The following is a 27,480-nucleotide window of genomic DNA, read 5'->3' on the forward strand; positions in this document are numbered from 1 at the left end:
TTTGAGACCGAAGCACATGGGATGTCCTGAAAATGTGTTGAAATCAGATTGAGTTAGGGCTAAAACTCAAAGGTGCTGATGAAAGGTGAGGGTTTGTTTCTCGCTCTGCAGGCACTCCATAAAGTCCACGATGATACCTTCAACTGTTTGTACAAGTAGAAGACTACATTAGGCAGAACTATACAGCAAAGTGCATCAAGGGTCGAATAGAAAAATACCTCTGATTGGATTTCTGCAGCAACACACTTTGTTTGGTGAAAAGGAAGTGGAGTGAGACCAAAATATTTTGATTAAAAAAGACAACATTTCAATTGCACCGAGGCAAGAAGCAGAACCCTTCATGGTTCCAGTCCATCATCTGTTGTTAGAGCAGAACATTGAAACCAATATTCAAAATATACAGAAAATATGAAATTATATATAGATGTATGGTTCAGTACAGAATAATGTCCAGGGCAGTTTGACCATGTTTACAGAGTCCATTATTGGTAAACTCCTTTTATTGTTCTACTTCTTCGTCATCATGTCATTCTCAACAACTCTGCAGGAAACTAAGCCAATAAATAAATAAATAAACACCATGTTTCACGCCACGTTATTCCATACGATATCATCGCTTCATATTCCATAAAGATCAGAAAATAGTTCCTCTTTTTAAGCTCATATATGCTCTCAAGAGTTTTTTTTCAGTTATTTTTTAACATTTTATCCCCAAAATACTTTTATTAGAAAACGTGTTCTCGTCTTGCTTGGAGAAAAATATAGACCTCTGATCTCAGTCAGGACTGCAGTCTCTTCCAGTGGAATGAAGGGCTACTTCTTGGCATCAGGAAACTTTTGGAGATGGTGATGGTGGTGGTGACCCAATCCTAGCAGTAAGCACACTGGGTTTAGCCAACATCACTGGGGGCAGCATCGGCTCCTACTAGGGCTGGGCGATATATCGAGATTGAAGTTATATCAAGATTTCTATACTGGAGATATAGAAAATTTTAATATATCGCCTACATCAAACTTATTTTGTTTTAAAACACTTGATTTAGGAGTCGCTGATTTCACAACAACATTCTTCTCAGAAAAGCATTAACCTATTAAGTCCCAGCTACTTTTTGCCAAAAATCACATACAGATAACAAATTGTTCTCCATGACCAATGTGGCAATTTTTTTGTTCAGACTGAAGTAGGACCCTTAGTGGTTACAGATAATGGAAAAATTTGGAAATATATGATACTGAGTGACAATAAATTGTGTTTTAAATACAGAAATATGTAGTCCTCCCCAAAATAAACTTTTCTCATTATCAAAGTCTGTAAAAGCAGAAATAATTGAACTTATGTATGGGCATCAGCTGCAGCAAGTTTGGTGATAATAAACACTAGGCCAAAGATACACATGATTTAGTACAAAAAAGTACAGGCAGAAACTCACTTTGCCACAACTGTGCAAAGTAACTGTAATATGTCTGTCAAATTTATTCCAATCATTATTAGTCTTATGTTTGACCACTAGATGTTGCAATTTGGCTTGAAATAAACACGTCCAATTTTATTCAGGTCTCCGCGGTGTCACGCACAATATACATTTTGGTTCCACTCCTTGGTGCAGCTACGCATTTGTCTAATTCAGCAATGCTTTGACCAATCAGAATGATTGACACAGAGTTGCAAAACTGAGAGCCTGTAGGAAATGGTGGAGGGTCCGGCCGATTTTACACACGGTGCTCAGATGTGTGTAATGGTGGTATTTGTTTGACTACACGATTTTGATTTATCAAAATATGGAGTTTTATGCACATTGGAGCAACTTTTTGTCATAATTGCTGACTTTATCCGCTGTGTATTTTTGATTTTGTAGTGTTGTTTTGGTACATAACATTACCGATCTGTATATCAGAAAAATTCAACTCGGCCTGTAGTTTCACGTAGGCTCTTGTTATAAAGCTGTGTTTATTATGTGACTCAAAGCAGTGGAAAGAGTTTGACGAGTTGCCAACTTTTCCCTCTTTAAACATAATGGCCTGGAGTGTGTGCTGTGGTCTTTTGTTCTGAATATGGGTGGGTACAGTTGTAACTCAGTTTCTTAGGATTACAGAGAGGTATATAAAGTGTGATTTAATTCATTCTTTACAACATTAAGACACAGTGAGAGTGACAGAAGCTGGAGCCGCCCGCACCGGCAGGTCAGTCGGGGTTGAAGATTTCTGAGTGCTTCCTATCCCAGACCTTCCCCTAAACAAACCACACTAAAGAACTCACTCACACATGCTGTCCTTTATAAGCGAAGAAGCCAAAAGTGGCACATTTTGTGCAACTGTTTGTTAATAAATGTACCTGTGTGGCATTTTGCATCAGCAATTTTAACCCAGTATTGTCTTCGGGTCAGACTTAAATTGAATTTAAAAATTTTATATTGTAATTCGCCATTTTGAGAGAAATAATCGAGATATTAGTATTGGTCCATATCGACCAGCCCTAGCTCCTACCAGCAGCCTTACAAGCAGGACTGAGGGTCAGAGGGAGGAACACCGTGGACTTTAACCTCTGAAGTGAACCCTTACAACCCCCCTCCCCTTTAGAAGCCTTCTATATGACAGTAGGCCTCCAGGCCTGAGAAGACAATATAAAGAAACCAGAGGCCAAAAAAGAAGGCCGATGTGGCCAGTCTGTGACCCCGGGGTCCTCCCAGTTCTCCTCCGATGTGAGCCCGGCGTCGGTAGAGCAGCACCGACATGGCCAGAAAGGCGAAGATGGTAAAAAGCGTGACGGAGAAGGCCAGCGAGCCGGCCTCCACGATGAACGGCTTCCCTTTCGTGCGCCAGTAAATGGCCGCCACCGACCAGGCCACGCCAATGCCCAGGAAAACGTTGACGGCATTGCTGCCTGTCACGTTCCCGATGGAGGCGTCTGCGTACGTGTCCTGGACTGCTGCCACCTTACTGGCAAACGTGTCTGTAAAGACAAAGAAGGAAGCCATCGCTCAGCACTAGCTTAGCTTATTATTTGACTGTCCAGACATAATCAGGGCTTTGATGTCACTAAAAATAACAGCTTTTAATAAATCAACCCACCTGGGACTGATGTTCCAAGAGCTACAAAAACCACAGCTGTGACGGAGTCCTTGAGGCCGATGGTGCAGCCAAAGTGAGATGCCAGGTCACCGATGACGGCCGTGAGGACGCCGATGATGATGATGGAAACGACAAAGCAGGCCCACCCGTTCAGGTAGTCCGTAGGGGGGACGCAGGCGAACAGGACCTTCCAGAACACAGTGAGGAAGTGCATGACGTAGTCAAAGCAGGAGGGAAGACGCTCCTCCCCGGTGTCGTCTTCGTCCTCGTCTCCTGGGCACAAGTGAGGCCAAGTGGGGGCAGACATGGGGGTGGTGGTGGTGGTGGTGGTGGGGGGGGGGGGGTTATATGTAATGAGGACACCAGGGGCAGTAAAGATGTTTTTTAACCACAGAGACAGGGAGGGAGCAGGCAAATGGAAATGAACACATGGAGACATGAGCGAATGTGATATGGTCAGTGAGGACGGATGGAGAAGATCTCAGAGGAGTTCGATAGCAGAGGTGAGATGAAACATCCATGAGGAGAGAGAGCAAAACAACAGTTACTTAAAATGAGATATTCATCAAAGCTTGGAGCACTTCTTCAAACTCTTGTTTGTTAAATTAACAACTGACAATTTTACTGATTGTGCTCGATATTCCATATTCCTTCATTTGCACATTTTTGTTTTCTTATGCCTTTGTTGTTTTGTTTTTTATTTAAATTTTATCTAAATTCATTTATTTTTATTTATCTATTATTATTCATTTCTATCTATTTCTAATTTATGTCCATCCCGCAGTTGTACATTTGCACAATAATCCTATGTTGGTATTAATTTTTGTTCTTACTGTTAACTTTTTCTATTCTATGGTGTTGCTGCGAGGAAGAGTTTGCTGATCACCGGAGCTCTTCTTGCTCTTCTTGCTAGTTCCTCAAATCTAAACATGAAGCAGCTAGCACCTCAATGCTAAACATGGAGCTAGCACCTCAAAGTAAACATGGAACAGCTATCACCTCAAAGCATGTTTTTAAAATATTGTTATTATTAATTTATTGAGTTCAAAAACAAAAATAAGAGTAGCCGTTCTGTTCCAATCAAATCCCTGCTTGTACCCCATTCAATGGGGTCCATTGATTAACATACACTACAGTGTGTCTGTGTGTGTGTGTGATAGGGGATGGGAGAGGTGGAGGAGTTGTTTTTGCGCATCATTTTAGGGTTCACTATCACAGTGGTTCCCAAACTTTTTGTGCCCAAGGCACACCAAAGGACAAGTAAAAATCTGAAGACACATCTATTGTGAAAAATAGCTTTTATAACACGTGTTATCACTCATATCATGTACAATATCTGTAAATGTGCATAATTATTTACTAATGCCAAATAAAATGTGACAAAGACAACTATATTACTCACGAAATATTTATTAATTAAATATATATATTAAAAAAATAGGTATAGAGTTTGCCTTTGTATCATGAAATGAGTGCATACAAAGTAGTAAATTAAAAAACAATTATTTTTATGTCGTTGTATTTTGCAATAATAATAATGTATGGTTGTGCACACCCGGACTTGCCGTGTGGCACACCGTTTGGGAACCCTCTCCAAGGGAGCCTCTAAAAAACTTTTACTAATTTCTGTCACGCTACCTGTCTCCTCCGCTTCATGTGAGCGCAGTTTTTAAAACATACCTGAGAAACCGAAAGGCAAATCCTCAACTCATAAATCTTTACTGCCTGTCCAAACACGCAAAAACAACAACAAACACATCGCTCTCTTATAAAGCAACTAGGGTGAGTTAGTTCTTCCCTGACGTTTTGCATTTTAGATTTACTCTCTGATTATTGGCAGGCAAAAGAGTGGCTGTCAGGTGTTGAATTGGTAACTTTTGCTCAATATTCTTTTTTTGTTGACATTGCCTTGTGGTCACTTGTATTATGCTTAACTAATTTGCAATTATTCTTTGACCAAATTCAGATAAAACTATATTTATTGTATATCTAACATTCTGTGTTGCACAACTTATTTTATTGAAGAAAAAATGTGAAACTCCTTATGAAAGTGATATCATTTTTCTTATTATGATTATTCTCAGCACCCCCACATATCAATCCCGCACCCCTTAGCGCCGAGAGAGAAAAAATCCTGATTTACATATACGTATATGTAAATGATTTACATATATATGTAAATCACTATATATATATGTCTATACATCCCAAAAAACAACTGAAATATGATTTGACCATTTATTTCTAAGGTCTTTCAGGTATCTGGCATTAAATAAACAGTATAAACACCATTCTGTAATTAACAAAGTGTTAGACTTCAAGGGCTCTGCCTCTTCTCATCCGAGGACCTTAATTCTCCAACCCTGAGGGCTCTGCTTCTTCTCAACCAAGGACCTCTGATCTCCAATCCTGAGGACCCTGTTTCTTTTTATTTGTTGACCCTTCTTTGCAACCTGGAGAACTCCACTCCTCCACAACTGACAATCGTGGCTCCTTCAGTGGCACCTCTTCATCTCTCTGGCCACCCTGTGAGACACCTACACCAGGTTTCTTCAAACTCGGTCGATAAACTTTTTTTACCTCCCAGGAATGTAAATGATTAGGATTTCAAAGGGTCGAGAATCAAATCAAAAGGGGAGAGCTGTAGGAATACATGTCCTCCCTTTCTTGTCTTGCTACCCTGAACAAATGACATTTTTTTTTTTTTATTTAACCTTTATTTAACCAGGAAAAAAAAATCCCATTGAGATTAAAAACCTCTTTTTCAAGGGAGTCCTGGTCAAAATACATTTACATTACATTAAAATGACAGGATAATATAAGAATCAAATAAAACAACTACAGACAACTGAGGCAGTCTCAAATTCTCTCAGTTTCGTTTTAAAGGCATTCAAGGGTAACAACTCCGTCAGCTTCCAGTCTCTTTGCAGCATGTTCCAAGCACAAGGAGCTGCATGTACAAAGGCTTTTTTCCCCAGCTCTGTGCGGGCAAAAGGAACCGTGAGTAACAGCTGATCATTGGATCTCAGCGCATAAGTGTTCGTACTTCTCTTTGTAAGTAATGTACAGATGTAAGAAGGCAGTAATCCAAGAAGAGCCTTATAAATAAAAGTAAACCAATGACACTGCCTCCTAGTGTACAGGGAAGGCCATCCCACCCGAGAGTACAGCTCACAGTGATGTGTCATGGCTCTACAGTTTGTGATGAACCTCAGAGCAGAATGATAAACAGAGTCCACCATCAGAAGACATGTACAAGAAGCATTCACATAAAAAAGGTCACCATAATCTAACAGATAAGAATGTGGCAGAGACATGGCGCTTCTTTACACCAAAAGAAAAACATGCCTTATTGCGGAAGAAGAAACCCAATCTAAGTTTTAATTTCCTCTCAAGTCTGTCAATGAAAAGTTTAAAAGTGACAAACTTTAACTCATTCAGTCCCAGCCATTTTCAGAATTTCTACCCACCAGGCGTTTTTGAGCATTTTGACTGATTTTTAAAGACCAAAAAATATATTGTACTATGAGAATCTGAATTCTGACACCAGATTCATTGAAAAAATTGTTTCTAGCTTGCTTAGTTCTTCTGTAATCTGCAGTTGAATAGAGGGAAGTTTCACTCAAATCTCCAATTTGTGACAAAAAGCTGAGAAAAATGTCTTTTTCTGAAAAAATCTATTAGTGAATTTGAAGCTTTTTTTTGCTTGAGGGACACCTCAACATTGGTTTCCTTCTATAAAACTACAAAAACAACACTGAGAACGGGCTTTTGATGGCAAAATTGTTATTATTATGCTATCTGGGTCAGAGTTGAATAAATTTCTTACTGTATTTTGGCCTTCCTCCAAGTCTCTTCCCCTTTATTCTGCACAAACGTAACTTCTTCCTCCTTCCGGACATGCAGAGTGTGATTGCCACACTCTCAATAGTTACTGAGGTCCACACATGCTCTGGTCGGGTGTGCACTGCTGTGAGCTGGTGGGAACTTCAGCATCAACTCTCGTAGCGACATTTTCTGTCTCTTTCTTTTGCCTTTGAGCTCTGCTCATCACGGATCTCTCATCCAAACGTGCGCTGCTACCACCTACAATGTCACCTATTATTTTGCTATCTGGCTCACAGGCTTCCTGTATTTTGTATCTGTATCAGGATTAATTCTATGATAAATATCTTCCTCAATACTCTACAAGCCACCCTAATACCGTATTTACTAACTTTTGCAATTACCAAAGTACAATTGATGCATGGAGTCACATTAACCCAGTGACAATTAAATACTAGTGGTTTAGCCCAAATTTCTAACCTAAATCTAGAATTGACCTTTGGCTGATTTCAAGCCACTTAAAATGTTATGAGATCAGTTCAGATATCTCAGCTGCTGCGCTGACCGATCACATTATTATTCATCTTTATATCAAGCCTGTTAACAGAAGAAATCATTCAAACAAATATTGGAAATTAAACTCCAGTCTGCTAAAAAACAATTACTGCCAAAAAATGTAAATACTAATTGAAATTAGGAATTTGGATGAATTAACAACACCTGTCAAGAGTTCCTAAACACAAAATACATCAATTTCCTCTATCCTTCAGTAAAAAAACTTGAAAAAAAGATTTTGAAGAGAAAGAACTGAACATTATCAGGAACTTAAATGTCTACTGCAATAAACCTAACACTACTGATAATGATAAACAAACAATATTGAATCTGCATTCCAAACTAGATGAAATTTGCACTCAAAGAGCACAAGGGACTTTTATTTAGATCATGGGCTAAATGGACAGAAGAGGGACAGAACAATTTTGCATATCAATAATGATTGACGATGTAGAAATTAATGATGAGAACGTAATCTCACCTGAAATTTTTAAGTTTTATAGCCATCTTTAAAGCTCCTAATTCTCCAAAGAAACCTGTGATGAATTGTTAAAAAATATCTCTAAATAAATTCCAAAGGTAGATGATAACTGTAAACAAACATGTGAAAGCCCAATCACAGTTGAAGAACTTGATACAGTAATTGGTCGCCTCTTAATGAACAAAGCCCCTGGTTCAGAAGGTCTTACTGGAAACTTTTACAGATACTGTAAAAAGGGGGTGGGCACTTATAAGCTCTTGCTTCGGCCCACTTCTTTTGAGCAGAACTTTAACTGCTCAAATGAACAAATTAACAATGAAACAAAATACTTTTGGAAGGAGATCAAAGGGCTGCTACAGAAATCTTTGAAACATGTTTACTTCCACCCACAATGAGACAAGGGATAATCATGTCAATCCCAAATCCCAACAAAGACCTCAGATTTATAGAAAACAGAAAACCTATCACTCTCAGAAATTCAGATTACAAACTACAAACCTGCATTTTCAGTACTCGTCTTCAAACAGGGATCTCAAATCTTGTCTCAGAAACGCAATCTGTTTTTTTGAAAGCAGATCAATCCACAATAGATGATGCGGCGTCTATATACATGGACATTTGATTCAGCAGAGCATCCTATTATCTTGTCGGTACTTCAACATTTGGGCTTTGAACCTAAATTTATAAATTTTAACAGGGGTCTGTAATAGGATATAAGGGTTAGCTGTGTCGTATTGCCTACAGGCAATACGACACAGCTAGTCCTATTTTCACATTGTATCGCTGGCGTTCCTTTGCCTGGAGGCTCACCCTGTACGACTTTAACTTTTGAGTAATCATTGCTGTCTATTGTTAACATATGCATCCTTCCGAGAAGCTTCTTCTTATTTGTCTAGGCGTCTAGGTGTGAAATGCCAAACAAAATGGCGGGTGGAAGGGAAAAACGCTCACTGGCTAATATTGTGGGAACTATGTATTAGAATACTGGTTTTAGAAGTAGCTGCTTTTGCTACTTCTCAAAACAGCATGATAATCTCAGTTAGATGATCACTGAGTGTGTTCTAACCCAGACCTTCCCCTAAACAAGCTACAGTATAGAACTCACTCACACGTGCTGTCCCTCAGAGGAGAAAAAGCCTAAAGTGGCACAAATTGTGCAGCTTATTGTTAATGAAAGTGCCTGTGTGGCATTTCACATCAGCAAATTTAACCCATAGGGGGCCACATCCCGGCGGGGCGGTCTGGCTTGGCCCTTGGAGGGGGCCCTGGCTTTAAAAAAAAAAAAAAAAAAAAGAACTGAAGCTCGTGGCGCGGGCGGCATCAGTGAAGGGTGATCTGGGGCGCCGTGGGGGGCTAGGTTGGGGTGCCTGGGGGCCGGCGGGGAGACTCCCAGCGGCCCCCTGGTGCCTTATGCGGCTTGGGGTGTGGTCGTCCTCCCTGGGCGGGCTGCTCCTGGTGCTGCATCCGTTCCGGGTCCTTCTGGCCTGGGGTCGGGCCCCTGCTGGCTCTGGGCTCGCCGGCGGGTGCCCACTGGCTGCCTGTTCGGCGCGGTTCTGGTCGTCTGCTGGGTGTGGGCTTCGGCTCCTCCGCTGGGGCCTCGGGCAGGGAGTTCTCGGGGCCCTCCCCTCGGGGGGTTGGGCGCGGGGGTGGGGTGGGGGGGTGGGGGGGTCGATGGGGTGGGGGGTCTGGGGGTTGGGGGTGGGATCGGTGGCGTGGTGCGCTGGGTCCTTGGCTCCTTGGGGCTTTCTCGGGTGTGTATGGGGGGGCGATGGCTGCCTCTCGGCTTGGGATCTTGGGGGCGTTCGGGGGACTGCTTGGCCGTGGGGTGGTCGCCGGGGGCCCTTAGGCTGCCTGCTCTTGCTGCTGGCCTGACTGCTTCTTCGGGCCCGGGGGCGGCTCTTGGGTTTTGCAGTGGCGGTACTTGGAAATACATTTGTCATGGATGCACTGGCCTTGGGCTGTGGGATAACACTCATACTGGGCTCAACCTTAGACACGTTGTTCCCAAATACCTGTTTTATGGAATTTCCACTCACCTCTTCCTCTGTTCACAGCCACCACCATTATTCCTAAACCACACACTGGTCACCAAACTGGCTTGACAACACAACAATAAACACAATATACACAACCACAATTTCACATCGCATCACTTAAAACTATTCCTCACCCATTCCATATCCTATCTTGTATCTCTCTTCCCTGCTAACTTCCCCACCCCCCTCCAACCCCTCACCTTGGTGTAACACTGCCCTCTCTTTTTTACATCCTCCCTTTAATAAAGTATTTCTTACCCTTCCCTAGGGAGGGCTGGTGACGGTCACAATTATGCAATGAAATAAATAAATTTATTTAATTGCAATAATAAAATATGCATTGCTGTCAAAAGATTGCACTTCTTGTAGTGTTAACCTTCGAAAGCATGTGCAGACAAGAAAAAAAAAAAAAAAAAAAAAAAAAAAAAAAAAAAAAAAAAATTTAACCCTGAACTGTCCATCTGGTAAAACTTTATTGAGTTAATAATATGGAGATTTATTTATTTATTCACCCATGACTAACATATATTTAAACTATTTGACACTGTTCAGTTTCCACTTCTCTAGAATGTTCTGTACTATGTGCTGGTTTTTATTTTAATACACAAAAACACATTTGTTATAGAAAGATTCCAAAAAATCCAGAAAAGCATGAATATAGCTTACTGAAATTTAAGTTTGTGCTTTGTGAACAATGCAATCATAATATCCTTTATTCACTCAGTGATTAAAATAATAAACACAGTTTTGTTGTTCAAGCTAATTTATTGTTTTCATTGATTCAGTCATCTACCAAAATCCATTTAAATTGGAAAAATGTTTCTTGTGTCAAATATTGTTTGGCTATTAATTAAGATTAATTATGATTAATTAATTACAAAGTGTCTTTAAATCTAGTCGCACCACTAATTTGAAGATGAAGCAAACATTACCTGCACTGACTGTGATGGCCTCCATGAACTGCTCCCTCCATGAGTTTGTCCCCACCACCAGAGCCAGGTTGGTCTTCTTGATCAGCTTGTCCACTGTGCTCTGTAATAATAATAATAAAAATAATAATAATAATAATAATAATAATAATAATAATAATAATAATAATAATAACTAGAACTGCAAACAGTTATGAAAGGGGGCCAAGCCTTCCCGCGTGACTCGGCCCCCAGGTTTCGCAGAGCTCATAGAAAGTATGTCATAAAAGAATGACGGGCTTGAGGCGAGCGACAGGACACAGGCCAACGTGCCATTTGCTGTGAACAGGTGGATATTAAGTTTTGGAAGATGTGATTTAAAAAGTGAAAGTTACAGTCCAAAATGCGTTTGCACCCAATATAGTGCCACCTAGTGGTGCACTTTTTGGTATGGGCGATCTGTGTGCTGTTATATATGTACCCTGTAAATTTCACAGCCCTCAACATAATAATTCAGCTGAATTAAAAGTTTGTTTATTTTTATGTGATGTTGTAATAAGCCACACCCACTTTGACCAATCGCAATTAACTTTGAGATACGGCCCCAGGAGCGACCCAAGGTCATACTCACCAAATTTGGTAAAAATCGGTCTTTCCATTTAAGAGATATAAATATCCCATATTTGCAGCGCCCCCTAGTGGCCTACAATATACAACCTCACAGTCACATGACAACCTAGGACCTCAAATTGGGTGTTGTTAGCATTTCTTTTGACCGAGATTTGCAGCAGTTTGAGTTTTTATAGCGAGCTAGAAATTTTACTTGTTAATAATTTGCACATATTTTACCCAAACAAAATTATTTTATCAACTTTAGATGAGGTCCAACTGAAGACTGTGTGCCAAGTTTCACGCTGATTGGACAAAACCCCAAGGAGGAGTTCGAAAAAGTAGGTTTTCCAGGTTTTGCAATTTTTCTCTGAGAAAAGTCTGGCGCAAATGGGCGTGGCCTAGCCCAGGTGATTCAGTGCTATTCAAGGAATCTGTGGATATGAAATTTTTGAATGTGCAACAATTGGTGTGAGAGTTATAGGCCAAAACGCATTGACCTTGGTTATTGCGCCACCTGCTGGCGGACATATGAGAGTTTTTGCGTCCAAGGTACGCAGGGGGATCTGGACCCACCCTCTTAAGGGCGTCACCTTATCTTCCACGGTTTAGCCTGCAGCACCACTTTTACCGGGGGAAACATAATAAAAATAATCCTTACGATTACAATAGGGTTCCTAGCACCGCTGGTCCTAGGAACCGCGTATGCTTACATACGCCAATTCCCAGGCCCCGTGGGCTTGGCCCCCTAATAAAGCATCACACACTGTAAGCAATGGAGCCATCACATGATGACAGTGTTAAGCAATAAAACATATTACAGAATAATGAGAATAGCACAAAAAAACATGGTGGCTGTGTTTTTTTGTTTGTTTGTTTCAAAGCTGTGAAAGTTTTAATTAAATTATTTATTTTTATTAACAAACAAGATAACTTACAAAACTTCCTCAGTTATACATCAATGCACAGCAATTACAAACATGTACCAAAAACAGCACCAAATACAGTTCAACAATCAAAACGCCATGAAAAAGGAAAATATAAGAAAAAAATAAATAAGAACATTGTACAAGGGTTTTTCATATATTTAACTTAAGTATTAAATTATATACTGTATTTTCTTGCATGGACATGTTACATCTTTGAAACAATAAAATCTTTAAAGCAGACCATGACAGGGGGCATTTAGCAAATCTGCATTTGTGTATATAATATTTTGTTATTATACTTAAGTTAGTGATCAAATATTTATGTTTTTTACCTTCAAATTTAATATTTTGAAATGACCAGAAATCAATGTTTATATGATTAGAAAACAGTAAATCATATAGAGATTTCCGGATATGACTATTTCACACTCATGAAATAAATGTTTTGTTGTTTCTAAATTTCTTTCATCACCAGGAGCAAAAAAAGTCGTTTTCCCACCTTAAACTCATAGGATTCCTCAATGATGACTTCCAGCTTGGAGTGCTCCCCCAGCACTGGTTTTCCCAGCTCAGCAATGCGCTTGGCTTCCTCCTCATCTGAAGTCCTCGTTCTCTCAGGAACATCTGAGCGATGGAAACAGGAGCATGTTGAATGAAGCTGTTTAATGTCAGACATGGTTTAGAACCAGTGACACACACTAACTCACAACAGGCTTCAATAAAGAGCCACATTAGGTAGGTAGGTACCCTCACCCTAAACACATGAATTCATTCCATCAATGCACATATTTGGATTGAGAGGAGAAAACCCATGCAGGCTTACTCTGAAAAAACATGTAAATATTGCCCACCAAGCCTGAGGCCTGGATGAGACCCCATGTGCAACAAACCTTGCAAGAAAAAAGTGAACAGGCTTGTACTGACAGATGCTGTAAATATCAAAGACGTTCAACATGTATTCAAAAGTGCATGGCTTAGTTTGGAAATTTTCAGCTAAAATTAAAATAGGGTTGTTAAAAAAAACCATGCTTACCTTTAAAAACCTTTCTTTTCAAACTAAATCTAACAAAACTCTAGAGATCATGAAAAACTAAGAATCAACACTGTACTGTACTGAAATCCAGAAAAAAAAAAGTTTGTTATTTTTGTCCTTAAAAGGAAAAATAAATAAATACAAGCTCAGTTTCACTATATCACAAAACCAACACTAAAATAATTACTAAATGTTTGATAGTTGATATTATTTAACATTTTAGAATGAATTTATTTAGCCCATGGAGCTATTGGCAAAAAACACACACACACACACATATATACACAGTATATAACGGTATAACTCATCTAAACATTTTTCATCCCTGTACAATTAATCAAGTGCCGCCCCACAGAACACCATCCTCTGCCTTTCACAATAAGAGCCCTGGATGTACACTTTACATTTGTAATGAAGTTAAAAATTAAAACACCTGTTTTAAAGTTTGAATAGAATGGATAAGAAAAAAAAGGTTATAGGGTATAGCCTAATCACTTCATATAAAATATTAATAATAAAAATAATACAATATTATGATAATCTAATGATAATTATAAGAATAGCAATAACAATAATACAGTAGTAGTACAATTATACAATAATAATTGTCAAATGCAATATATAGCCTTAAACAATGTTGTCAATAAAAACCTGAGCACATCTGAATGTTTTCTGTGTTCCTTTTGTTCTATTTATGTGTATCTATCTATCTATCTATCTATCTATCTATCTATCTATCTATCTATCTATCTATCTATCATGTCTGACGTACGTTACAAACAAACCCCGTGAAAATTGATTGAAAATTGAGCGATTTATGACAACTTTAATTGTGTAAGCACATTATTCCTCCAGCAATATAATGCACCGCAGGAGCGATTGCCACTGGTCCAAGATGGCTGCCATGTTGATGCACCACTCTAGTGGGCTGCAGATGCGGCATCTATGTATTATAATGTCTATGGGTGACAGAGTCAGTAGTCACGTGACCTGACATCAGCCCGTTGAAAAGACGAGGTGGAAGAAACTATAAGCATTTTACGTTCTACGAGCCTCAAATGTAAAAATGCTTACAATATTGCATGAGGACAAATATTGCTGTGAGACTGGACTGTCATATTTGCAGCAAATAAGTGCTCTTTTCCATTACGGAAATGGTTATTTCGTGTTGGGTACATGGGTGTGCAAACAGAGCTGGGACTTATTAGTTAGGATTCTACTCCATCCCAAAGATTCGAGAACATGAAGTTGATTTCACAAAATTGCTCAGCGAGGAACGTCGTTGGCTGTGGTTAGCCAATATCAACAGAAAGGATACACCGACAAAATACTCTAAGATCTGCTCAGATCGGGTGGCGCTGTGGAGCACGTAGCTTATGAGACGCATCCACAGACGCTCCGCTAGAATGTGATTTTAAATATACACCTTTTTGCGTGACGTTAGCACTTGACTTAGCAACGCGTGCTGCCATTTTAAGAGTGATAATCATTTGCCTGACATCCGCTATTTACAGCTGATTTTGCAGTCTGGCTGATTTTTATCGTATAATGCTCAAATCCTGCGTAGTATTTGGCTGTCATCACCACGCCTGTAAAAGATATCCTTTTACAGAATACAGACAGAAAAAGGCCAGAAACGGAAATTATGGATTCAATCACTGAAGCGAACAAACGTAGCTGGAACTACATGGAGCCCAAAATCAAAGTGGTCGTATGTTTGCAGTAGACATTTTGTTAATGGTAGGTTGTGTATTTTGGGGATCTCATTTCTTCCTGACTGATTTTATGACATTGATTATGAATTAGCCTACATTTAAATTGTAATTTATTTAGTATGGCTAACTTGAAGATAAGCAACGTGAAATTAACAGTAAATATGCAATGCGTTGACTTGTATATGAACTGTAAGTATATCATATCATATCATTATATTATTAGCGGCGCTAGCCTAGCATAGCCACGAGCCAATTATCATGATGACACAGGTCTATATAGACACAAAAACACATGCATAAGCCTACCTTAAAGAAAATATATGCATCCAAGCTTTTGTAAGTCCTCATCTTCTCCATTGTGTAGAGCCAGGGCTGTTAATGAGCTACTCATGAATAGCAGGCCATTGGAGGTCTGGCCATGCTGTCGGGTCATTTTTCCATGAACCTTGAGGTGATTGGTATGGACATACATCTGGTTGGACATAACCAACCAGATGTAACTTCCCTTCATATCGGTGCTTGGCCTTTGGCGCTAATATACTGAAATATTCGTACAACATTGAGTAAAACCTTTGTGTAGTCCACGGTAAATAGTGTTAATAGTGCTTGTCAGGCAAATGTAAACCCCTCTTAAAATGGCAAAGGGCATTGCTAAGGCAAACGTCCCGGATGATGATGTCACCACGAAAAGGTGTATATTTTGGCACCTTTTTTAAAGCTTTATTTGGACACCACATGTTGCTAATAACGTCTACTCACAGTCAATTCTTCATTAGTTGTGAACCTTTGGACAATCATGAACACCAGAGCAAAAACCAACGCAGCTAAGGTGGGCCCCACACAGCCTGGAGGCTCAGCTGAGCCTGGAGCCGATATGGAGCCAAACGCATGGAGGCAATGATGGAGACTATGCGCACGAACATTGTGAGTCAGTTTGAGCAGATCGTATCTGGGGCAGTTAAAAAGGAAATCTCTGCTGTCTGTGAGCCTTTACAGAGAAAGATTATTGCTCATGATCAAACCATTGCTAACCTCGAAGACACTGCTACTGACCACGATGCCCAACTGGTCATCGAGGTAACGTCACTCACGTGTTGGCTCTCTGATGCAAAAATGTGAGGATTTGGAAGGAAGGTCGAGACTTAATAATATTCATCTGGTGGGTGTCCCAGAACGGTCCGAGAACTCCCGTCCAACTGTGTTTGTTGCTAAACTATTACAAAACTTGCTAGGCCTGGACAGGGAGCTAGTGTTGGATCGTGCCCACCGTACTCTTCGCTCTAAGCCAAAGGACAGGGAACCTCCTCGCCCGTTTGTTGTAAGAGTTAATACAGTTCAACAACGCTGCAAAATCCTACAGAAAGCTGGATCGTCTGGACCTTTATTTCACCAAGGAAAGAGGATTTCGATCTTCCCAGATTTCACTGCTTCTGTGGCCAAGAAGCGAGCTGCTTTTGCTAAAGTCAAGAAGGAGCTTCACTCGTGTCCTGGTGTGAAATTCTGACTTTTCTACCCAGCTATACTGTGTAATACTCCTTCGAGCGGACAAATTCACAGATTTGTAGACCTAACATTGGCTATTGACTTTGTGCAGAAACACTTAAAAACGGTGGTGGTCCCAGATTCTGTTTGAGGTTAGATGACTGGTTGAGGTAAACATTTTGCACTGACGTTAGAATGTATGCATGTATGTATGTATATATATATATATATATATATATATATATATATATATGTGTGTGTGTGTATGTATGTTTGTATGTATGTATGTATTCTTTGTTGCACTGGCAGTATTATGTTGCTGTTTAGCAGGTCTACTTGCTTGACACGACCAGTGCTATTTTGTACATTACTGTTAATATTTGCACATTTTATTAAGAGTTATTGTCATGTGGACAGGTTTTCAAATATTTTTTAACTTATTTCTGTTTTAATACATGTGGATTGCGTTTTGTTTTGGAGATCGTTAACCACTGTATTACCTTATGTGGAGATCATTACTATTGTTTTTATTTTTTGTGCTATTAACATTTATTTACACTTGTTTTTATTTATTTTTTTATTATTTTTATTTTTCTTTTTTTTCTCTTTCTTACTGATTTCTCTTTAGACTGCAATTTTACAGGGGTCTTTTGTTCTTTTTCTATTTTATTTACTTTTTGTTTTATTTTATTTATTTCATCATGGTTTATAATAAGGTGTCATAATTGTTATTACCTATAAGGAGTGCTTTATTTTCACTTATTATTATTATTATTATTATTATTATTATTATTATTATTATTATTATTATTTTTTTTTTTTTTTTTTTTTACTCTGTCTCACATTCCATTTGGAGGGGTTTATAGTTAAATCTTCCTCCAGAGCCTTTTAAAGGCTTTTAAAGTTCTGATTTTCTGTGTTTTTGTTTTAATTTGTTTTGTGTTTACACACCAAATTTCCCTCTTGGTTTATTTTTTTTCTTTTACATTATCAACCACTTGTCCAGGTTAGCCTCCATGCAACCCTGCAGTTTAAAATAAAGATGTTATGCTCTCTTCAATAGGACAGGACCTCCGGTTTACCAGCTTTACTTTCAAGGGACTCAATAACCCCATTAAACGCAGCAAAGTGCTTCATCACCTTCCTTTTTTTGCAAGAAACCCATCTTCGGAATGTAGATCATCTGAAATTGAAGAAGAGCTAGGTGGGTCAGATATTTCATTCCCCTTTTTCCGGTAAGGCCAGGGGCATAGCTATTCTTTTACATAAATCTGTTCCCTCTGTTTCAGACCAGATTATCTCTAATGCTAACGGTAGGTACGTTATTGTCACTGGGACAATTTTGGGTTTTCGTGTTGCACTAGTTAATATTTACGCGCCGAACACAGACTAAGAATCCTTCTTTAAGCGTTTATTCTGCTCTATACCAGATATGTCTCCGCATTTTCTGATATTGGGTGGAGACTTTAACTGTTGGCTTGATCCTATTTTAGACCGCTCCTTTGCAAGACCAGCTGTCGCTTCATATTCAGCAAAAGTGATTCAGTCCTTTATGGACAAATTCTATGTAACTGATTCATGGCATTTTTTAATCCTTCTAAAAGACAGTATTCTTTTTTTTCGCCCGTACACTGTACATTCACCCGCATAGATTTATTTCTAGTTGACAATTGATTACTTTCATCTATAACCACATGATGTTATTGTTCTCTCTGATCATGCGCCACTAATTATGGACATCAAACTGAGCATGTTGTCAACTGAGTTCTTAAGCACTAATAGAACCCCAGGGGTGTCTGCTTCTCTTCTAAAGTGAATTCCTTTGGAACGAGCTAAACTAACACACAGAGCAGGGAATAAAAACCAATATCATACACTACGAAATAACCTATGCACTGTAGGCATAAATAAATTAGTGAATATAAATATTTACTGTGCACTTACAATATTGTGGAAGCAGAAAAAAATAATTTTATTGAAAACCCCCCCTCCAAAACTCATCAATTTTGAAAAAAAATGCCAATTTTTTAATCTTTTTTCACAATGAGCACAATAAGCAACTCTTTACGTCTTTATTCCTCCTTTTAACTAATCCCCCCCCCCCCTTCAAAATTATTTATAAAAAAAGTTTCTCCCAAAAAGTATTTGATCAGTAGCGGCAGCGAGTTTCTTTTATTCATGTGCTTTAATTTAGCCTCATGTCATCCTCTGCAGACAGCTTTACTGGTAGCTCACTCTTTCCCTGCGCCTCAATAAGCACCAAATGACAAACACTAACTTATCCACTCTTTAAATAAACCGTTTACAATCAACTCCAGCTGCAAATTTATTTGACTCATTGCTCCGTTTGAAATGCTCCCATGAATCCTATCCTTTACGAGCCATAAGGTTCGGGAGTGATTACAGAGAGTCTTAATGGGCCCAGAGGGGACGGTAACGTGGAACTATATCACAGCACCTTTATGTGGAAGAGTGAAGACGTGCATGTAATGTTAGCAAATAAACACTTTCACAGAGATTCATGGATTAAAAGCTCTTTATCAAACCAGAACATTGACCTGTAAACAACTCAATGGAAGGTGTGAGAACGTGAGCTGGGATTAGACTGTCGTGAGACAGGTTAGTTTTACCCTACTGATGATGTGTTGTTGCAATAGTGTTGATTACAACTTGGGCTGTTGAAAGTAAGCATTTTTAAGATGCATAACGATGTAGAAAGTAGACGATTCTGCATCGATGCAGTGTCAAAACAAAATCCATTCTAACATTGTTTCCTTTTTTTGTTTGAACAATAAAGTTAGTTCAAAATCACCCACAATGTAACAAACTAAGGTATGATGGCGGAGGCAGCTGAAAATCAAGTCCGTAAAGGGATCCTCCACTGTTTTTACAAATGTAGCCTAAAACCTTAGAAATGTGCTTGATAGAAGATCTATGCAAAACATATTATCATTCATTTTATTAACATTTGAATTTGGGAATACTTTACATTTTACCAGCCTGTGTTCCTCCATCTTGAAATCACGTGATTTATGTCACATAGCCCCACTGCCTGTAAACATCCCATTGTTTTCTATTGGAGTGAAGCATTCTGCTTTTTAGATCATTTTGCATTTTTTCCATTCAAAATTACAACTTGTCGTGCTTTTGGTCACTAAATTCACCAGCGAGTTGATCCTACTGCATAGTTACAAGTTTAGAAATATAATTTTATCATTGTGCATAGTTCCTATTATGAACATATACGTACGGAGGCTACATCTGTATGAGGTAACCTTTCAAATAATAATAAAAAATGAATAAACTCTGGAAAACAATAACCAGGAAAAGATATTTGCTCCCTGGTAAAGATAGTTACTCTAACAACTGGTACAATGATAAACTTGGTGATATTACAGCCTGGGCATGCAGTACAGACCACATTTACTCTGTCTTTGAAATGTTTCCAGATGTTTCCGGGTTTTAGTATCTCCCTGTGAGATTTGATGTCCAACTGTATACTACATGTGCTAAAGCTAACATTAGCCCACCTGGTGTACAGTGAAAAATATGTTGTAAATGTGTGATATTTTCCATTAACATGTGGGTGGGGTTTAGTCCTTGTCATGGAGATATTTACATTTCAGAAGGATAAGTCCTTCATATTGCCTCAAATTACCTCCGATTTGTGTGAAAATTAACATTTCTGTCTCTCTGTCCACCTTTACAAAGACTAATTTGGGAAGTCCGGGTAAGTTGTGACGTTTCTGCCTGGCAACGCCAATCGCCATATTTGTTTGGAGGGAAAACCAACGTTAACAATGTATTGACTCTTTGGCAAGGTTTCACCATGCCAAAGAGCTGTTTTGTGTTTGGCTGTTCGTTCAATGTAAAAAATTATGCAGATATTATTTTTTACATCATCCCAAAAGAAAACAAAGAAAATTCTGCCTTTACTTCATAGGACGGTCTAAAATGATGGAGTCTGGTAGGGTGGAAATGGGTAAAAACTGGTTTCCAAAAATGTCCCATTCCTACGTGGGCTCTCTATATTTCATAACCAGTAAGTGAACGGTTAAGATCTGAAATGAGGATTTTAGTGGCATCTCGGTGGCTTTAGTTTTCATTCTAGATAGTAATATGTTGTATTTATATCCGCTGTAGCTCCATTACAAATTATACTCTGATTAATGGTGTGTAAGAATTTTCATAAAATAAAAACTCAAGGGTTTCATTGATTAGGTAATTGTAAAGATCTGGGTAGGTGGAATTGGGCCAATTTGGATTGTTCATCCAAGGCTGCGTCCGAATGGTTCCTCCTATCCACTTTTCCTTAACCCTGTGACGTCATCCACGGGTGTTAGGAGACTTTCTACTGGAGTTAGGGAAAGGCAATCACGTTGTTTTGAAAATCAGAAGCACTTCCACTCAGTGATGTAATAATCTGATGTCGTGAAGGTTAGTGACGTCTGTCATAGTGAAAAAACTACAAATTTCTGAAAATGGACTAAAAGCACATTTATAACACTTTATCAAGTATCACAAGGTTTGAAAGTAAATCAAAGGAAAAGAGGCTACCAGGCTACAAGGAACAAAAGTGAAACTAAAAGAACATCACATTGAACTCAGAAATATGAATTATGTTACATAATGTGGTGAAAAATGTCTCTGATCCCTCTTATTGAACGACAAAGTGCTCTGTTTAATGTCAGTTATATTCTGATAATATGGATGCATATCATAAATTATGGTTTTTAGATTACTTAAAGTTGTTCAAGGCATAATTTTGTATTGGTAACTGGCATGATCTGCGTCCCTTTTCAGTCTTTGTGAGTTTCTGTCAACGCTCGGGTGTGCGCGTCCCTTTAAATGTTGTTGCTGGGTCAGCATTATCTGGTCTCCTTTGGTAAAGGATGCAGCAGTGTTTCCTAGGCTAAAGGAGGTTATAAAGGAAGAATTGACCCTCCTTCCCTTAGCGAGAATTAGAACGCTCCTTATTATGGCCGCCACTTAAACATTTCCAGGGGTTAAAGAAAAGTGAATAGGAAAGGAGATAGGAGGGACTACACTGACGCAGCCCAAGTGTTGGTTGGGACTTTGTATGGACACTCAGATATCCCGAGCACTGATAACTTAGCCTTATATCATTCCCTGGGCTCTTCTGGTAGTGTTTCTTGGTAGTTGTATACTATACCGGTATATATATCATTCCTGTATTGAAATTAGTTGTTTTCCATTTCAAGATGACATTTAGTTACTACTGCTAACGTCATCAGTGACGTAAGCTCGTCTTCCTGAATAAAGGTCGTAAGTATATTCACGGAATTAAGTTGAGGATTTAAAACTCTTCCTTCAGTTGTTGAAAACAGGCAAAGCACTACACTTCAAAAGCCGAGTGAAAAGCTGATTTTTTCTGATGCAAAGTGATGCCATTACACCTGAAAGCTCCATAGATGTGAGTGTCAGATGTGAAGAGAAGCCACATCAGTTCAGTGCCTTGGAACTCCATCAAACTGGAGCGGAGTGTCGAGGCCTCTCGTCCCTCTGTGTTCGTGTGTGTGGTGTGTGTGTCTGTGTCACACCTGCTGCAGAGACCTCATCATCTTTAATATGAGCAAAGAGTCCCAGCCTGCTTCTCCTTGCTGACAACACGCTTACCATTAAATATTAACAACTACCATTAAAGATCACAGCCGAGTCCTCTCGACAAGAAGGCGCGTCTGCAGGGTGCACATGCATGCACGCACACACACACGTGCACACTCAGGCTAAATCAATTACACACCCACGACTACACAAGTGTGTACCCTCTAGTCCTGACAGTCCTGTTTAAAATGTGATCATGCTGCTCTGCTCCATCACACACCCGTCACGAAGGGAGAGGACAAAAATCACAAAAAGGTAATTAATTACATTTTACTGCAGGTTTTATTCATGACACATGTCTAACTTTATTGTTAGTTCTGATTTATCAAACCTCTGACTTAGCATGACCATATCATTGGATGAGCCGCAAAATAAACTTTGGTAATACTTTATTTGAAGGGGTATACATAAGATAAGGTTGACATTATTATGGCATGACAAAACCTGTCATTAAGGATGGAGCAGCAATTTTAAAAGTGAGGGTGTTCTAAGGACATTGACTCCCTATTTATTTTATTAAATTAATTTACTAAACTCATGATAACGCTGTTATTAAGTCAGTGATACTCAACACGTGGCTCTTTGTGTCTTAACTTTAATTATTATTTTATCAGAAAACCTTAAAAGGGGGAAACTTTTAACCCCTTTTTACCATTTTCTTTGGCCATTTTGCAACTTCCTTTGTCCCATTTTCCCAAAAATTTGACACTTTTTTGTTTTTTCAGATTTGAACTCCTTTTGCCAATAAATATATCTTTTCCTAATTTTTGTCGATTTTTACAAGTTCTTTTTGACACTTTTTATCCAAATGAGCTACATTTTGCCCAATAAATAACACTTGTTTCCTTTTTCTTTTTCACTATTGTTTGCCACATTTTGCTAATTTAAACTACCTTTTGTCATTACATACCACCTGTTTCCTCTTTTTTGTCAATTTGTTGACACTCTTGATTGCTTTTGGCTTATTTCAGTCACTTTTCACTCTTTTCTTGCCACATTTTTGCCACTTTTTGACCATTTTTTGCCACCTGTTATTAATTTTTTGTCACTTTACCAATCGCTGTTAACTCTTGGTTTACCTTCTTGGAAAAGCAGCTTCGTCAAATGGCTGGCTGTTATTGGCTTGATCACCATTCATTAAATCAATCTGACTGGACCAATATGATTTCAACAATTAATCCCTCTGTAGAAAGTGAGGGGGATGAATTTTTGTTTTTATGAAAGGGTGGGTGTTGCATCCCCCACAGGTGAGACACGCCTGCATTAGCATGAATAAGGTGTCATAAAGGCTGTCATTAAGTGTAGTTTGCTAACTTATGGCACTTTTGGAGCTATGTTGATATTTCTTGGGAAAGCATTGTCATGACAACATGTCAGGGCAAAATAAACACCCATTGTCTTTGTCATGACAATTACAAACTCAAAAAATTTAAATAAATAAAGGTAAGAAAATTACAAATAATTTCTTAATGTTTAAAAATGGGGCGTAAGGTGACTTAGTGGCTAGCACGTTCGCCTCACAGCTACAAAGTCCTAGATTGAAGCAATGGGGTGAACACTTAGGTCTTTTATCTGTAGAGTTTGCATGTTCTCCTAGTGCTTGCCTGGGATCTGTTATGGCATGTTAATGTCACGTGGTCATAATGTAAACATTGGAAGGGTATTTTGCCCTGATCAATGTCAGGTTGTCATGACAAAGACAGTTGTTGGTCATTTTGTCTACTCTTAATGACAAGTTGTCATGACAATGCTTTTAGAAGAAATGCCAACATAGCTCCAGTGGTGTCACAATTTAGCAAACAACACCCAATGACACCTTATTCATGCTATTAATAAGTGTCATGCCATCATGAGTGTAATGTCAGCCTTATGTATAAAACTTGTAATAAAGTGTTACCGAAACTTTTCACCTGAGATGGAAGAACGATGACAGATTATTGAGAACTGGTGTTAAATGCACACGCAAGCATGCGCACACACACACACGCATAAGCGCGCATACACATTAAAGCGTATGCACACCAACACCACACCTGGATGTGCACCTAACAAACAAATATATCAGTCACACGCAGACGCAGGTGTGGCGTGAGTGAAGCTATGGCGATCAGGTGTGGCCTGATATGTATCACCTGATTGTGACATGTAAACACTTAGAAAAATGTGTTAGGCATCCAGGAGTGCAGGCGTATACACGCTTGCAAGTCAGTAAGTGTGTGTGAGTGTATAACAGACCACCATTTAGTCCAGGTACAGTCTGTGTTACGACATCTGTCCACAGAGTGGTAGTGACATGAAGCGCACCTGATCGCTATAGCTTCACTCACGCCACACCTGCCACTACACCTAACTACTGAAAATGGGTAAGTTTAGTGAAAGTTAGGCAGTGCGTTAGACTGGTGCGCATGAATTTAGACGCGATCCACCCCCCATACACACACAGGCGACGTTAGCGGGGATGTTCACAGATGAGAACTTACCCTCAGCTAACAACAGGGCTGTAAAGGAGAGAACAAATGATGCAGTGAGAAATGAAGGTTCAAGTTGCTGAGGACGATAACTAAACTTTTTCTAAACCGTTAATAGATTTCATCTAAAACTGAAACCGATGTGACCCCATGAAATATTTTCTAGGATTGAAAGTTGTTGACGAAACAACGGCAGAGGTTGCCATCATGGTTCAACGGAAACGGCCAAAATCAGAGTAACCCCATAATATCACGGGGAACCCATTAGGTATATGTATATTATAGAGGACCTCAGATTCTGTAGTACCTCTATCAGAGCATCTCCCTTAGAAACCATTTCATGCCGGTTGAACCTTGCTTCAAACATAAAATAGAGCCATGTTTAGTCTCTCCCACAAAAACATTTCTGACTGACAAAGTGAAGGAGATCTCTTATAAAATACTAGAGATTATATCCTGTAAATCTTTACTCAAATTCAAAAAACACAGACTATAATTGTTCATTTTGCAAGATGTCACTGGAAGCCATGGCTCATTTATTTTGGTCCTGGCCCGTCACAAGATTTTTCTGAAAAAATATTGCAGTTTTTTTCAATCGCTAACAAGCATTGGTCCAAACTGAAGTCACATGTTCAAAACTCTTAACACAGTCTCAGCTCAGCAGTTTATCTCATCCCCACAAGTGTGTTTTACCAACAAAACACTTCATACACGTCTCAAAAGAAGTTCATTAAACCACAACACTTGCAAATAGTCTCACTTTAACACACAGTGTCCCTCTGGGCACACTGATCTACAAAATACTAACAACAAAAGAGCATTGCATGAAATATATGATAATATGAAATCACAGTCAGAATGAACTAACTCCATATCCCAAAATGTACTGTGCAAAACTTTTACAAAAGATCCAAATCACATGACCATTTGTCAACAATCCAATTGTTGACTTTGGCATCTGTTCCAATCTTTGTGAGTAAATTCTTCTGTTTTTGAAAGAAAAAAAACTTAGAGTTATTGATCTATGAGGCGTGCACTATGACTAAGACCAGATTTCCACTTTGTGTAATGTCTCCGTCCAAGGGGTTATACTAACTCCGAGGAGTTATACTGACTCTGGGCAGTTATAAATATCCTTTGTGTGTCATTATCAGCTCATGCATCCTTACAAGTCATGTAATTAGAATATCATGAAAAAGTTGATTTATTTCAGTAATTCCATTCAAAAAGTTAAACTTGTATAACGTATACATTCATTTTACACAGACTGACATATTTCAAGTGATTATTTCTAATGCAAACCCCAAATTGAGTATCTCAAAAAATTACAATATTGTGGAGAGGTTCAATATTGCCCCACTCTAATCAGCAAATTAACTCAAAACACCTGCAAAGGCCTTTAAATAAATCTTAAAACTAAATGTAAATGTTAAATATAAATGTTAAATCTAAAATGTCAAATCTAAATCTAAATGTTAAATCTAAATCTAAAATGTAACATCTAAATCTAAATGTTACGGGTGAAACTAAATATTTAGCTAATATGTAAATTCACTGGAATGAGCTTTTATGTTGGTACTTCTGGTAAATATGCATGTTAGCTAAATATTTAGTTTTGCCTGTGACATTTAGATTTAACACTTAGATTTAGATTTAACATTTACCATATTTATAGGCAAAGAAATATCACAAATTTCACATTTTTTAAAACATGGTTTTTTGATAAATGTTGCAAAAGGTTGCAGTTTATTTTAGCATACGCAACTTTACAATCGTCGCCCCATAGCCGTCCGGTCACAAATGAAATGTTTTGTCCTCAGTGCTGAAACTTTGTCCTTGGTTGATGAGCGTTAGGAGGAAGGAAGAGATGTCATCATGAATCTTTGGAGACTTTCTTCTCCCACTTTTATTGGCACATCGTGTCATGTAATTATTTTTTTCGCCAGGTGAATTTTAAAAGCTCATTTTTTGAATGATTTCATTTAGTTCTGGTTAACGCTTTGCTGCCGCATGCTGCGATGTGCACTGGAGCACTACACCTAGCACTTAAACTAATAATCATGCTGAGGCAAAATGATCACAGAAGAAACCATATCCATCAGACATTGTCATCATCATCATCATCATCATCATCACCATCATCATCACTACTTTTGTTCACTGTCGTTCAGTGAGGAATTTCAGCTGCTTTTTTAATATTTATAAAAGTGAATCGTGTTCATTCCTTCCACAGACAAACAATTTTTAACACCAGCTACACCCCGGGCCGGAATAGGCCGCCAGGCCAGCAGAAACAACGGAGGGCAAGGAGCCCCAAGCCACCCCCCCATGACCGAGCACCCCTCTAGATGCCCCAGAGACCACAGGCAGCCACCACCACCACACACACACCTGGGAAAGCCCCAAGGAGACGAGGGCCCACCCGCAGGTATGCAAGGAACGGAAGGCTCCCGCCAGGAGTGGCCTACCGGCAGGCCAGGGCCGCCGGATGCCACGGGCAACTGATTTCAACAAGTCTGGTCTTAAACTGTTTAAATAATTTCTGGCCTTTATGCTATGTATTAGCTTTTTTCTAACTCTTCAACTTTTTTAACTTTTCATCTTCCCATTCATTTTCCCATCCACATTGTAGAATTCTGACATCATTACTGTTGAACTTCAGCTGTTCTGCCATTCTTCAACTGATTTCAACCATTCAACTTTTAACATGTTCAGCTGTCTGTTCACTTTCAGCTAATGTTGCAT

At 38.9% G+C, this 27,480-nt stretch overlaps 1 protein-coding gene across 5 annotated transcripts in view; it reads right to left on the reverse strand.

Annotated features, from left to right (window-relative positions):
- Window positions 1–687: 687 nt before the first annotated feature.
- slc8a3 (solute carrier family 8 member 3) overlaps window positions 688–27,480 on the reverse strand; it is a 227,071-nt gene continuing 200,278 nt past the window's right edge. For 2 of the 5 annotated variants that reach the window (XM_028438799.1, XM_028438804.1), the window contains 5 exons: window positions 24,748–24,765; window positions 12,912–13,036; window positions 10,899–10,998; window positions 3,070–3,342; window positions 688–2,950 (listed from right to left, as the gene is read on the reverse strand). In XM_028438799.1, the coding sequence (XP_028294600.1) occupies window positions 2,574–2,950; window positions 3,070–3,342; window positions 10,899–10,998; window positions 12,912–13,036; window positions 24,748–24,765 (893 nt within the window). In that variant the 3' untranslated portion in view covers window positions 688–2,573. The remainder of the gene's footprint in view (window positions 2,951–3,069; window positions 3,343–10,898; window positions 10,999–12,911; window positions 13,037–24,747; window positions 24,766–27,480) is intronic. The other 3 variants (XM_028438800.1, XM_028438803.1, XM_028438802.1) reach the window with 3 other exon arrangements.

The sequence above is a fragment of the Gouania willdenowi genome, chromosome 22, assembly GCF_900634775.1.
Source record: "Gouania willdenowi chromosome 22, fGouWil2.1, whole genome shotgun sequence".
Taxonomy (NCBI): Eukaryota; Metazoa; Chordata; class Actinopteri; order Blenniiformes; family Gobiesocidae; genus Gouania; species Gouania willdenowi.